This window comes from Lactuca sativa, chromosome 7, assembly GCF_002870075.4.
Source record: "Lactuca sativa cultivar Salinas chromosome 7, Lsat_Salinas_v11, whole genome shotgun sequence".
NCBI lineage: Eukaryota > Viridiplantae > Streptophyta > Magnoliopsida > Asterales > Asteraceae > Lactuca > Lactuca sativa.
Window position 1 is genome coordinate 61328372 of NC_056629.2, and position 15553 is coordinate 61343924.

General features: G+C 39.4%; 2 protein-coding genes and 1 non-coding gene across 3 annotated transcripts; 2 read left to right on the forward strand and 1 right to left on the reverse strand.

The window, feature by feature from the left end:
- The first annotated feature begins 3825 nt into the window (after window positions 1–3825).
- LOC111883852 (syntaxin-32) lies at window positions 3826–5922 on the forward strand. The gene is made up of 5 exons (XM_023880182.3): window positions 3826–4431; window positions 4641–4891; window positions 4976–5154; window positions 5270–5467; window positions 5567–5922. Exons 1-5 carry the CDS (start codon window positions 4170–4172, stop codon window positions 5724–5726), a joined length of 1050 nt encoding a protein of 349 aa, XP_023735950.1. The 5' UTR covers window positions 3826–4169; the 3' UTR covers window positions 5727–5922.
- Window positions 5923–6208: 286 nt separating this feature from the next.
- LOC111883761 (protein S-acyltransferase 24) lies at window positions 6209–8544 on the reverse strand. Its single transcript, XM_023880080.2, has 12 exons — window positions 8325–8544; window positions 8238–8256; window positions 7947–8026; window positions 7710–7873; window positions 7499–7625; window positions 7318–7417; window positions 7170–7227; window positions 6960–7037; window positions 6772–6870; window positions 6618–6696; window positions 6354–6502; window positions 6209–6301 (listed from the first exon to the last, which is right to left on the reverse strand). The coding sequence occupies exons 1-12, from the start codon at window positions 8542–8544 to the stop codon at window positions 6209–6211; spliced, it is 1266 nt and encodes a 421-aa protein (XP_023735848.2).
- Window positions 8545–15249: 6705 nt separating this feature from the next.
- TRNAN-GUU (transfer RNA asparagine (anticodon GUU)) lies at window positions 15250–15321 on the forward strand. The gene has a single exon. It is a non-coding gene; the product is annotated as a tRNA-Asn (tRNA).
- Window positions 15322–15553: the final 232 nt, after the last annotated feature.

Below are 15553 nucleotides of genomic sequence, written 5' to 3' on the forward strand. Positions count from 1 at the left end.
TAACATTAAGACATTAAGTCCGCCATTGACATATAATTCTCCCATACCAAAATACAAGTATGACCCTACGAGTTCCAATAAACATAACAATACAAAATAATCATATTATTGTATTAAACACGTAATCAACGCAATACAATATTAACATACATATAGACAATATATATCTAGAAAAGAAGTGAGGTTACTCACCCGATTAGTGGGTGAGGACTAACAATGATTCCAATCGCAAACTTTTTACTGCTTCCCAATCCATCACTTGTCCAAACCTATTTGGACAATATATCAAGTTCATCAGAACTTATCTAAACTTACGGCAATATCAACAAACGATCAATTACTTGATCATTATCTAAACCCAGTAACTATTTGTTATCAAACTAATCAAGTTTTCAATTTAAATTACCTAATGACTTAACCCCATAAGTCGTTAGCCTAGTCTACAAATTCTCGGTAATCTAGGGTATATAACCCTTACCACTCACATTAAATATTCAACTACTCAATGAGTTCGTAATAGCCACCATATCATGAAATCATGTTACATATACTTCGGATATAAAAACCCTCTAATAATTATTACATAAACATATTTATGTAAAACGAATAAAAATATACCTTCGCTAATCTCGTAATTCGACTCACGTATCCACGTACATTAGTACAATTCAATGGTAACAATATCTCGGAAACACCTCCCAAGCTACTTCCCCGACCATATGCGTCAAAACTCCTCGAACAACACAACACACACACACACAGATATATATATATATATATATATATATATATATATATATATATATATATATATGTTGCGCAACACCATGCCGTGGTGGTCAGATGGACACGCCATGTCCACAGTCTATCTCCGAAAACAACCATGTATCACACTAATTCGCTGCATCTCTCGCACGATCGACAAACGTCCAATGACTCTGCCTATTACCACGTCGTGGTGCATATACCACCACTTCGTGGTGACCCGAGAGTTGACCGTTTGACATTGACCTATGTTTACTTTCTCAAAATAGTAATGCACTTTCATCATAACTTCAAACAGTCATAACGTCTTTATATGAACTCTGTTTTTGGCGATCTTTGTATCCACGAAATCATTTTAGAGTAATCTATCACTTTCTTCTACCAACTCCCGTCCATTCTTTCATAATGATATATGTTATTAAAAATGGGTATTACACTCAGGGGCGGACGCAGGATTCGGTAGTAGGTGTTGTCAGTCCATAGTAGGTGTTGTCGGTGACACATTTTATAGTAAAAAAAAGGAAAAGATCAAAAAATTTCGAAAAATTTCCACTGCGTACACAAAAAGCCATGGTTGTTGGTGCCATTGTGGGCACCCAAAGAGAACCGCCCCTGATTACACCGTACCTGCTCCAAAAGCTTGATTTAGATTCAATTTAACTTCAAACATTTTATAAGCCTAAATCACCGTCTAATTAGTTCCTATTTGACTTGTTGATTTAATGTAACATCCACCATGCCACGTATCATAATATTGTCTGCTTTGGGTCACCCGAAACGAAAGCTTCCTAGTGGGTTACCCATCTTGGAATTGCTCTCAAGTGGACACATTTAACCACAAAGTTCTTATGAGATAAGTTTCCCTAAATGTTTTAAAGCCCGTTGTGACAACAAATGTATCCTTATGCCATATAAGGAATGATTAGTTCTCATTCACCCCCGATATGGGAATCAGGTGCAAATATCCACTAACCTTCACCCCTTTTTACAAGGTTTGACGTTCATGTCGAACACAACGACCTGTGCTCTAGCTTTGCTACCATTTTCAACATCCCCTCATGGAACATATCACAATATTGTCCACTTTGTTTACTGAAAACGAAAATTTGTCAGTAGGTCATCCGTCTTGTAATTGTTCTCGCTTGGACACACTTATCTATAAAAATTTTATGAGATATATTGCCCTCACAACTTTAAAACTTGTTATGACAGAAGGTGTCTACATCCTTTATAAGGAATGTTTAGCTCTCTTTTCCGCCCGATGTGAGATCAGATGCATATAGCTACCCACCTTAAGAAGTTATAACACCCTCGTTTTTTTTCTTAAATTAGTAATTTAATTATTTACGTTATTTTAATATATAAAATAAATAACAAATTTTTATACAAGTAGAATTACAAGGGACAAAATCTTTATGAGAGACTCGAATGGGACAAGAAGGCTCCTAGAGTTATAGTCTTAGAGATAAAAGACTTAGGTCCCGTTTGATAGTTTCTGTCTGAGAAAGTGTTGTCTGGTAAAGTGTCGTATGAGAAAGTTTTCTGATTGGGAAAGAAACTATGGTGTTTGATTGTACATCTGATTGACTGTGCTGAATGATGAAAAAAAGTAATAATTCAATAAAAAAAATTTTAAAAAGTTATTTAAAAAAATTAATAATCCAATAAAGCAAGAAAAAGGCGGGATTTGGTGTATAATTGTCTTTCCAGCTCATTCAGCCAGAAATATATGATTTTGTGGCTTTTTGGGAAAGACATATCTTACCAGGAAAGACCTCTTCTTTTGTGCAAATCAAACAGTCTTTCCGGTCCATTAAGCCAGAAAGATCTGTTTGGACCTGGAAAGATACGCATCAAACAAGACCTTATTATGTTATAAATCAACCTACCTACACGAACCAAAGTTGTCAAAACGGGATCTATTTGCATGAAAAAATGCCCAATAGAGGAAATCCAAGCCTTTTTCCTTTATATCTTAATAAGCCTTATACTCCTCCTGGAGTCCTCTAACCCAAATGAGGCATGGAAAAAGAAAAGAACGATTGTGGAATTCGAGATCAATCAGTCATGCAAAGCTAAGCTATCAATTGCACGCTATAGCGGCGCTATAGCGTTTTGCGGAGGTCAAGAACCGCTATTTCTAGTTTAGCGTTTTCATTTCGCGGTACCGCTATTAGCGGCGCTATTCACCGCTATTTACCGCTATAGCGGCGCTACGGGCGCTATTCCATTTTTGTTCACATTTTTGGCCATTTGGTTACTTTTTTCAATGGAAAACTAGTCTTAATGATTTCACTACACTTTCATTTTAAAAAGCCCGAACAAATAACATAATTAAAAGCATTCAAAGTAACTACGTCTATCGACAACTCTTTTACTCATCTCTTTTTGTACTCACGCCAACTTGAATTGCCATGGTCACACTCCATTAATGCTTTTTGTAAATCGACCCACGCCTATGAGGCCACGACTTGAGACTTAATTCCTTAAATCAACCATGGCCTACTAATACGATATTGAATCTGTGCAATCCAATTAAACTCGATTTAACACTTTTACACTACCTAGTTTCCATATTAATATAATAGAATATTATGTTATGTTTTTATATGACTTGTTAGGTTTGATGATATTAATTCTATATAGACTTATAGTATTAATACTCAAATATATAAATTCTATATAAATATAATATAAAATTATAAATTATACGTAATATTAAAAAACCACTATACCACCGCGATCTCAAATAACGGCATGTGACCGCTATTGAAATTTTAACCGCGATAACTGCATAGATGCAAAGAGATAAACATTAAGATTAAGTACAGGTTTTTCGGTACAAAACCATAAAATATTTGCGGTGAATACAAATTGAAAAGGTTTTGGTTTTGGATCCATCTATTTATTTTTATTTTTTGCAAACTGGACCGATTTTGTAGTTTACTCTTTCTTTTACAATGGCCCAAATAAAAAAATAATAATAATGTCAGTCGGTTCAAAACGGATCAATTTGAGCCAAAAACTGATCAAATTAAGTAATCAAGTAACCGGTTTTCGGACCAGGTAATATCCCGGGTCGAAAAAACCCCGCAAAACATCTACGCTGTAATCTGTATCTCCCTCGTCTTTCATCTCCCCAGATCTAGGTTTTCTTACAACTTCAATCACCTCCTTTACTCTCCTACAAACCGACACAATAATCCCTTAGGGTTTTGAAATCACCCATCTTCAGTTATTATCCGAGTCCATAGACATTCACACATCGAAAATTTTCCTCTAAGCAACTGATTGCTTTGATTTTATTCACCTGAAAACGATTTGTTCGTTTAGGGGTTCGGGGATAAATTGGGCTTTTCCTTGAATCCTGCAAAAAGAGACACTTTTTATATATAGTGGATACGATGAATTTGAAATCGGCGCAAGCGTCGTCTTATAGAGATCGTACACATGAGTTTTCGAGCATATCGGAGAGGCTTAGAAAGTCGATATCGCCATCAAATGCGGTAGCAGGGATTAATAGCAGTGGAGGTGGTGCTGGTGGTTCCACCAAGATTGAGGGATCTCGATCAACAGTCGCATTCCAATCCGAGTTTAACAAGAGGGCTTCCAAAATCGGGTATGGCATTCACCACACATCGCAGAAGCTAGCCAGGCTTGCAAAACGTGAGTTACTCTGATTACGATTTCGTAGAATATTGGATAACTAGTTAACTATTACCGACTCGTGAGAATTCTTAGGAAATCGAATATTGTAAAACACTAAAGTGGATCTGAGCATACATTTAACTGTGATCCTTGAAATGTCAAGGAAATTGAGCTCCCTAAGGGCCTTAATGCTAAGTACTAACATGATTTCACTTCTATCCTTCTAGTGGCAAAGAGGACATCTGTCTTTGATGATCCAACAATGGAGATCCAAGAACTGACTGCTGTCATAAAGCAGGACATTACTGCCCTTAATTCAGCCGTGGTGGATTTGCAGCTTGTTTGTAATTCCCAAAACCAAAGTGAAAATGTTTCAAGTGATACAACCACCCATTCAACCACTGTTGTTGACAATCTCAAGAACCGTTTGATGAGCGCCACAAAGGAGTTCAAAGAAGTTCTTACAATGCGCACAGAGGTTCGCCTTCACTAAAACCCATACTTATCTCTAACATCTTCCCTCATACAATACATCAAACTTTTTTGGTCTTTATGGATGCAGAACTTAAAGGTTCATGAGAATAGAAGACAGTTATTTTCTGCAACTAGTTCAAAAGAAACTGCTAATCCATTTGTTCGCCAACGTCCTTTATCCAACAAATCAACTGCGGGTCCCAGTCCATCAAATTCTCCTCCTCCATGGGCTAATGAATCTTCAACTTCATCTCCTTTGTTTCAAAGGTAAACTCAAGAAATAGCAAAATACTTTCATTCAATTATTTTTCTTACTATAATAGCAATGAAAATTAGGTTGTTATTTCTTGTGTTTGATTGTGGTGATGATGTTGGTTTTCAGGAAGCATGGAGATAGTGAATCTCAACCATTAATACAACAACAAAATCAGCAGCAACAACAAATGGTTCCATTACAAGATAGCTACATGCAGAGTAGAGCAGAGGCTCTTCATAATGTTGAGTCAACTATTCATGAGTTGGGGAACATTTTTACACAATTGGCAACCATGGTTTCTCAACAAGGGGAGCTTGCAATAAGGTTAGTTTTATCTAAATTAATAATAATACATGCACCTATTTTTTTTTTTTATTAGTAATAGTATAAAAAACTAAAGTAATATTTATTTGTGGTTGATAGGATTGATGAAAACATGGAGGATACTTTGGCAAATGTAGAAGGGGCACAAGGACAACTAATGAGGTACCTCAATAGTATATCATCCAATCGGTGGCTCATGATTAAAATATTTTTTGTATTGATTGCATTTCTCATGATTTTCCTCTTTTTTGTTGCATAATCATATTTTGTCTGTATCTTATTTTTTTTTTGGAAAATATATCAAGTAAAAAAAAACGAGTTTTTCTTAAACATTTTGTTTTGTAATCATGGTGTACATTCATGTTGACTCTATTCTTGGTTGTACCTCAAGGAGTGATTGTGGTACAATACAATTGCGTGAATTTGCTTTATGTAAATTTGTTGATGATTCGACATTTAGAGATGTTTTTTTTTCTTATTGTACATGGACCATTAATCATTATGATTTATGTAATACTCCAATAATTAACCATATAAGTTTTAAATATCTAAAACTTTTTAACAAAATAAAATTTGTTTAAAAATCAAAGGATAATATGATATAGCAAAATAGTATGAATATATCCCTTTTGATTTTAAGGGTGTGAGTTATACAAGAAATCGTATGAATATAATATATACATCACCCAATCTCATACAAACTATATAAAAGTTTTTCCAGACCATACATACAAAGTATTATTATGCATATTGTCTGCAAGACCATACAGACGATACCCGTGCAATAGTGCTTGCTTTCCAAATATATTTGTCCTGAAAATCATCAACATTGTACTACAATTAATGGAAGTAGATTTTATAATAAACAAGTGGAAAAAAGAAATACCTGAGAAATTTGCACATAAGTAAAAATCGAGACACAAATCAAGAGAAAAATATCTGAAACTAAAAATAATACAACACCAACATGTTGATAACCAACATGTAGCAACCACCCCCCAATAGAAGATGGAGCCCATGGATCCCTCACAATTCCTTCATCAAAATCAAAATCGATACCCTTATTAATATTGATAATAAATAAATAAATGAAAGTATGTTAATATTTCTTGTATTTAAAGTTTAAACCAATTAGAGAAGAGAAACATACTTGTAAGGGAAACGATACCCGTTATCATCATGGCAAAAACTTCAAGAACAAGAAAACCCAAAAAATCCCATTTGTTTTTCTGTCAACAAAATATTTATTAAACGATTCAAATTTCTAATTTCTTTTTTTTTTTATATATAAAAAAATTACAAACCTTTGCGATGCAATTAGATATCAAAGGGCAGTGATGGTCTAATTGCTCCACACAACGCTCACATGTGTCACAATGCTCTGCTTCAAGAGGTTGAATAATCTAATTATCAAAATTTGTAAACAATAATTAATAATAAGTTATTAACAAAAAAGGAGAAAAATTAGCATGTGTGCTGGCAATGGCATTACCTTACAAGCTGCACAGAGTCGAGTCCATTTGCCAGCTAGGATCGCTGGGTCCCGCAACTCAAGCTTAAGTAAAGGCTCCTACTCGATACAAATTACAAACAAAATATATGATTTTATACACAATGTACTTTTTCTTTTTATTGGGAAAGAAAAAAAATATTATCTTTATACAAAAATGTGAGGCATTTATAACATTAATAAACAACTTACATCATCTCTTGTATCTTTTGAATCATTTCTGTTGGATTTAATGTAACCTGGATCTTTGCTAAAGAAACCAAATAAGATTATAATTTAAAAAAAAAAATATGTATTAATTTTTTAGAAGATAAAACTATAATGGTTATTGAGAGTTTACCAGCTACACCGATAGAAAAGAATTAATCCTGTAGTTGCTAATATTACACCAATCCATGCAAAAAATGCAGAAACATCTGTTAATGTTGGAAAATTTGAAGCTGCACATAATAAGAAACACACAACTCTGAATTAGATATTATAATATAATTTTATTTGAGAGGTTTGAAAAATATAAATACCCATGATGACTGAATTGATATAGGTCAAAAGTAGCATAAATATTACACACACAAGTGCTGCTGCTAGCCTTAGTTTTGATAGCTTCCCAAATATACCCCCCTCATAATGCAACTTCCTAGCATTACCCTGTAGAATATAAATGTTTTAACTTGTTGAATGAAAAGATATAAATATAACTAAACTATTTTGAGCTGATGAATTAATACCTACAAGGAAATTTGTAACTTGTTGATGATTTCTATCAGAAGCATGTTGTTGTGGTGTAAGGCCACTATTATCAGTCATCATTAAATCATCTTTCTTTCCTGCTTGCACTAATATTCTGCATGCTGTTAAATTTCCCCTGATAGCAGCCCAATGTAAAGGTATAAAACCTAAAATTAAAGGATATGTAATGTAAGCAATGGATACTCACAAACAAAAATCTTGTATATGATAATATAATACCTTCTTTGTCTTGGTGCTTTCCATTTGCATCCAGAAAGAGAAGAAGACGTACAATATCTGCAAAACCTTTATATGCAGCCCTACAAGTCACCATCTACAATTTCCCAAAAACAAAGTCTTGAATAAAGGGGCAATATAGTCAATAAATACTCCATAGAGCAAAGGGCAGCAACTACAAAAGATAAAAACTGTCCTTTGTCCGATGATGAATCTACAGAGTGGAGAATTGAAAGACAGTTTAGAGACTCTATCAAAGTTGGAGTTTGTAATACAATGAAGAGATTCAAGTACCAATGTAAAGGGGTTCTTCCTTCTCAAGCTCACCTAACTTGGTTCTAGTGTTGTGACTGAAAAAAAATGAAGCAATCCGCTTCGCACCTTTGCGCCGTCTTCCTAATAGAAGCCGCCGAGTTGACCCCGAAGGCCGAAACAGGAAAACAGGAATTGTAACCTCCTGGTCTGCTGTAGTCAGCCTCACGGTGTGCCTGACTGGCGAGTCTGCCGTCTCCACGGCTTTCCCTTTTTCGGGCTGCTCCTCAAGCCTGCGAGTGCCGATCTTCGCTTGGGCCGGCTCCGAGGCTCTACCCTGGCTTTTCATTGGTTTCTCCCAGGGGCCTTTATCGTATCGCGCGCATCTTCCAGCAATCGGGGGAGGCCCCGAGTACATAGACGGGGCGGTCCTGGGGATGAAAGTACATTCCCTCGTGTTCTGGAACTCGATCCCAGAATTAGCTCTATCCCACCTCCAATGAGATGTTTTAAGCATATGGGTTAGTGGCAGTTCTTCTATTGAAGACCCGGGCGTACATAAGAGTGAAACCTAGATAGAACGCGGAGCACCGGCCGACCTCCATTAGATTCAAGTAAGGGCATTGGAGCACTTTGATGTTGATGCTTGAGAAGCATTCAGTACATGTATCAGTCCGTGGAAGAGTGAAAGGGTCATCACTATTGAGGATCTCCCCCCTAATCTTAGATAGGTCGTCTGGTCAGCCGTTCATTGGAGTCCTTGGGGGAGCTCCTTCAAATGCGTAGAGACCTACGGGCTAGGAATTTTAAATCTGAGACGATGAGGAGCAAATCTCCCCTCCCTTTTACTAAACCATGGGGAGCCCCTAGTAGTTTACCGGACAAAGGGGGATAAGACAACTTTATTCCCCTACTGAAGGAACCGTTGGAAGGTCTGGTGCGCTAAGCGCGCGTGGTGCCAGTAGTAATGGTTCTGGCGCCATGTACCACCAGATCAAAAATCCAATCATAGCGAACAAAGCGAATGTATCTTCTGCTAGTACAAGTGTTTCCTCTAGTCGGAAGCTCTTAATTCGTGATGCCTCTTCTTTCTAGGCTATCGGCAAGACAAAGTAGCCTCTCGGGCGAGGGACTTATTTCCTTGCTTTGCTTGCATCCCTTGTTGGAACTAAAGAAAATCGCTGATCTCCTTTTGGTGCACATTCCGTGAGAATAAAATCCTGGATTTGGAGGCCCCCCGACGCTTCACAAAAGTCATCTAGTATAGCTTTCACAGTACCCGCTTGTTCCATGTCTGCTTCAGCAAATAAGATGAAGTCATCAGCAAAAAACAGATGGGATATGGCCACCTTTTTTATGCAACCTAAAAGGTAGCCAACTACCCAGATCAACCTCACTTTGTATCAGATGACCCAACCGCTCAACAGCCAGTACAAAGAGGTATGGTGATAACGGGTCCCCTTGTCTGACACCACGTGAAGGAACAAAATCATTAGCTCTAAGACCATTCCACAAGAGATTCATCCACGGGGAGGAAATACATTCACGAATGACAGATTGTATGTGTTCAGGGAGCTGCAACTCCTTCAAGCAATGGAAGATCAAACTCCATTTGGTGCGATCATAAGCTTTTTCTCAATAAATCTTCATGGCCATGTACCCTCTCTTCCCTTTAGATGTTTTCATGGAGTGAATGATCTCCTGCACAAAAAGAATATTATCTGTACTCCCTAACAAAGCTGCATTGATTCGGAGCTATAACGAGGGGCATAATGCTCTTCAACCTGTTAGTAATGATTTTGCCTTATAGATGACGTTGCAAAGACTGATGGAAAATCTCTGATGGTCGGAGCCTTAGGAATAAGAACAATTTGCGTGGCATTTACCTGTCTTACAACACTAGGATCAAGAAAGACGGATTTCACCATGGTTCCACTGGCTTTGAAAAAAAGGATTCAATCGGGGCTTTGAGAAAAGAGCTTGCTTGATTTCCCCTCCCAACGCCAACTAACAAGTGCTGATCAATAGAGGGATAGGTGCATCCAAAACAGAAGTTCACATCCCGATCGCTTTCATCCGTGTAAAGAGTCTCGAATCACTTTGTACCCATCTCCATGATTTCCTTGGCATCATATGACCATTCCCCATTATCAAGCTTTATAGCTTCAATCCTATTTCTCTTCCGTCTTGCACTAGCTAAAGAGTGGAAATACCGGGTATTACGATCTCCATGTGTATACCAATTGCAACGAGAATTATAAACCCACATTACTTCTTCCTGAGCCAGCAATCCCTCCAATTAAAGCCAGAGATCATTTCTCACTCTGTCAATTTCAGGGTAGTAAGCGCCAGCTGCAAGCTTTTGGTTAATGCCATCCAATCTTTGGTACAAAATTTCCTTCTTCTATTTCATATTTCCAAACACTTCCTTATTCCATCTAGTCACACGGTCTCTGAATCCATCAACTGCTTCGATCGCGGATCTGGAGAAGCTTCCGGTGGGGACTGCTCCGCCGACCCTACTATCATTATGGTTTTTTGTCGACAATCGGAACATGAGAATATTTAGTTACCCGGCAGGGTCAAACCAACATCACAGAGGCTCTGCAGCAACAGGAGCCACAAAGACGATTATAGAAAGATACCAGGATTCTACTCAAACAAGAGCAGCGGTACTCTCCGAAGTCCTTCAAATAACTACGCTAATTGTAGTAACCTGAACAGGTAAAAACCACAGATGCTGTGGAAAACCTTTCCTTCCTTGCAAAGGGCAGCTGCTCGACCAAGCAACCAATTACCACCCTAAAACGTAGCCGGGGAAAAATGACTGCTCGGATCTCAATCCTAGACTTTTTATCTTAATAAATTACCTTAGGTAAGCTAAAAGTTAAGGGAAAGGCTCCGGGATTACAAGCCATGATCTAAAAAGTGATTGCCCCCAACCCTTTTACAGTTCCAGAAGCAGAGGGAGCTGCTTCAGTAGTTCCATCTCTCTAGCCCGCAGGAGTCCCGGGAAGATAGAGGCAAGACAAACCGCATAAGTAAATATATAACCTACAGAAAAGTGGGCTAATCCAACCAATCTTGCTTGTACAATGGAAAGTGCCACCGGTTTATCTCTCCAACGAATCAAATTGGCCAAAGGTGTGCGTTCATGAGCCCATGCTAAAGTTTCAATCAATTCCTGCCAATATCCACGCCAGGAAATTAAAAACATAAATCCAGTAGCCCAAACCAGATGTCCAAATAAAAACATCCATGCCCAGACTGATAAACTATTCATACCAAAATGGTTATATCCATTAATAAGTTGTGAAGAGTTTAACCATAAATAATCTCTTAGCCAGCCCATCAAATAAGTGGAAGATTCATTAAACTGCGAAACATCACCCTGCCATAATGTAATGTGCTTCCAATGCCAATAAAAAGTAACCCATCCAATGGTATTTAACATCCAAAAAACTGCCAAATAAAATGCGTCCCAAGCCGAAATATCACAAGTACCGCCTCGTCCTGGGCCATCGCATGGAAAACTATAACCGAAATCCTTTTTATCTGGCATTAACTTGGAACCATGCGCATCTAACGCACCTTTTACTAAGATCAACGTAGTTGTATGTAAACCCAGAGACCGTGTTCGAGAATCCCCTCCCTTCTTTAAATTTCTCCCTTTTTAGAATGGCTCCAGTGGCTACATTTATGTTAAGTCTGGTCGCTCGGGCCGTTGTACCTTTTGATTATGGTATGGTATTGTCAGATCCGAACATAGCGCTTACGACTCTATACCCCAACCCAACTTGCTCTGGCCCCGGGTCCTTCCTTTCTATTCCTCGGTAAGCGGACCGTAGGAGCATGGGGGGCGATATCTGCTTTTGACTGATAAAATCTCTCTTTTGTCCCTCCTGACCGAACCCGCCAAAAAACAAATAAATAGATAAAGTTTTGATTGTCGGGAGAGTTGCGTCGAAGACATCTTTATCTGAGGAGGAGGCTTCGTCATCCGACTCCTCATAAATGATGTTAGGATAGGCCGGCCCATCCTCGGAATCCTAAAAAAAAAAGAGGGAACATAATCACTTTCTTTCAGTGACATATCTAATCAGACTGAATAGGATTTTAAGAGCTGTCACGATCATTCACATCCATTTCAGTAGGCAGGAAGGGTACGGAAGCTACCGTTTCTAGAATGCGAGCAAGCTAGCTTGCTGACTCTCCTAGTGGTTTGGCGGCAAGGAAAGGGGCATTCGGGAAGCGACTAGTCGCTTCTGGCGAAGCTTCTAGAAGGCCGACCACTACATAGAGAGATCCATATACCAGTCATGAGCGATAGCGAAGCCTAGAGAGGCGGAAGTAGTAGCTTCTAGGACGAAGCCGAGCCACTAGTGGAGTGGCCAAGGAGGCCTACTATACCGATACTGGATTAGTAACCGGTGAAATCCCCCAATCAAAATTGAAGTGAACTATTGAACAGTGTAGGCGCTTTCCAGAGGTGGAATCTTCTAGTTCTTCCTGTTTGACCCGAAACCGATCGATCTAGCCACGAGCAGGTTGAAGAGAGCTCTAGTTTAGCAGGAGAGGAGCGAAAAGCCTCTCGCTTTCAAGTCGAAGGCGGGAGATGAGCGGAAAGTCTTCAAACTCTTCCCACTACTGTCAAAACTCTCGGATCTCTTTCCCTGAAGCCTCCTATCAAGTAAGGCGTGTAAGTCAACTTTCTATTGAATGGGGCGAGGAGGGTCTCCTTCACTTTACTAGAAGTTTTTTGATGCACGAGGAATTCTATGAGAAAAGTCAAAGTCCATTCTGTAAAGACTTACAAGATAGGCATCGGACTCTAAGTCCAACTAGATTCTGGAAATCAATTTACTAATCGCAGTTTCAATTGACAAGATGCTTTTGCTCACTCTCAGTCAAACTGAATTCAGTCAATCTCACTACGAATCTACAGAAGTCAGGCAGTTGATTGCCTTTGACCATACCGATTGAATTCCCTACTTTCTAATGCAATAGAATTGAGATCTCAAAGTACATTCCTATCCCTTAAGTTCCCTATTGAGTACCGATACCGCAAGAAATCCTTCTTTTGAAACCATCCCGCTAGTCAATCCTACCATACTGTATTTGTACAATACCATATACGATTGAATTCCTTTCCACCAGATGCCAGAAAGAGGAAGACAGAAGCAAGAGTCTCCTATGAATCTGTTCCCGAGGGTCGAGCTACGTTAAGCTCTTATTCTCCGATTCTGTTAACTCCGTCAACGCGAATTGCCGATGCGGCTTTTGACTATGCTATCTGCGGTGTTCGTTTTGACTCTTCCGCTGTGAAAAAAATAGGTTGTTCTCAGGTGTAAAGGAAGAGCTGCTAGTAACAAGTGAGGGAAGGAACCCCAAGGAAAGAAGAAATCAAAGCTCTCTAGCCGGGATATCAAGATTCACGTGCGAAGGGACAAGCGAAAGGCTTCCTGGTATAAGAAAGAAAGTAGAGCTAGGCAAGGTCTTCTGTGAGTGAACGAGATGAGGATCGAGGTAGTTAAGTTCCACCAGGGTAGGTTCTTTCTTCGCGAGTATGTCTGTTGATGGCGCAATGTCCTATCTGCTCAAGGAAAGCTGCCCAACTCAATGTGTTACGCATTAGCGGCATTTGCTACATAATCCGCATCTGTTGTCAGATATTTTACTATAAGGTAAGTGAGGACTTCTTCCAAGAACGAATTCTTCTTAATCTTAATTAAGTTGATTGTTGCTGCTGATTTCAATAGCCAAGTCAAGCTTTCCAGCAGGCGAGACAGATGCCGATTCTATCTCTGTCAACTACCTCTTTATTTTAGATTTTGATCACTCTTTTTTCCATCAATGATTGCCACGTGAAAGCTCTAAGTCAAGAAGTCAAGCCAGCAAGAAAGTCCGAAAGTGAGAAGGTACGGTTTCATCATCCTAAGCTACCTCACCTCACTAAGTCCAGTCTATGCGCCCTTAGCCCAAGGATAGAGACATGGCTAATGCTTTGGTCATACTAGATGACGAGGCTTACCGAAATACCTTTGCCGTAACTCAGAGAGAGAAGGCCGCTCAAGCAGAATCCGAATACGAATCTCGCTAAACAAGAGCTCTTTACTGCTAAGCTGATCACAACTTCATATTCAACAACAGCAAGAAGACGAATATAGCCCGCTGAAAGCTTTGAACATTCGCTTTTCTCGGGTTCCTAGCCCAAAGGTTCTAGGATTCGAGATAGAAATTCCTACTATAAGGAAGGACGAGACCGGCCTAACCTAAAGTGGGTCCTCCCCCCCCCCCCTTGATGGCGAATCTTGATTGACTGACACTAGGAACCGATTCGGAGAAAGAAGAAGCATGAGATAGGCGGCGGAAGAATTTCCGATAGCGAATTACTTGACTCGATGGATGGAGGTAGAGCCCTCCAACTCAAGCACGAAATCAATGTTGAGTCAACAATAATCCAGAGGGGCACCACCAAGCGGGATCGAGACCAGCCCCTTGTATATAGGGTTCCAAACCTGCGCTTCTTCAAGGATCCCATCCCAGTAGGGGATTCAAAGCTTGGCTAAGAGAAACTGGAAAGAAAAGGGGCGCGCTAGCTGCAATCAAACTAAAGCGCTAACGAGCAAGAATGCCTATAGATAGCGCTTTAGTAATAAGATAGGGCTTTTTCAGGAATCGATTTTATGATTGAATAGCAGAAGTGCTACTTAGTAGTAGAAACTCGGAGAGACGGAGATGGGACTATTTCATACCTGCTAACTCCTAGGATGAGAAGTGGGTCCCTTGTTTTTGGCAGGAAGAGTTTCAGCCTTTGTTGCCCCTGGGTAGAGTGAGTCTACTTAGTGAACTGGCAGGACACGAAGATCGATTGATCCATACGAATCTCGAGAGTGGATGGTTGATCGCCGCCTCCTTGTCCTGGAGGCTCTCCGGCCGGGGAGGGGCTTGCTATCGTAACCTTTTTCCCGGTGTATGTGAGGGTGACGAACTCCTTTTTGTTCGGTCATAGGTTGGTCCAAAGAACGAGAGTCGGCTTCCTTAAGTCCGTTGTTCCTCAGTAGCTCAGTGGTAGAGCGTTTGGCTGTTAACTGACTGGTCGTAGGTTCAAATCCTACTTGGGGAGAATTTAGAGTTCTCGCTTTTCTGACCTAGCGCCCCCTGTCCTTCTCCTTAGTTTCTAAACTAGCAGAATCGCAGGACATAAAAAGTGGGAAGTTTCTTGTTGGTTTTTCTTCCTCACTCTCGAATAGGTGAACTTGGTTCGTTCAATTCTTAGGGAGAAGAAGGATGGGAATGAATGGGAAGACTGGAGTGGTCTCTTCATTAGCCGGAAGGAATTAGTTCCCACTAGCCTC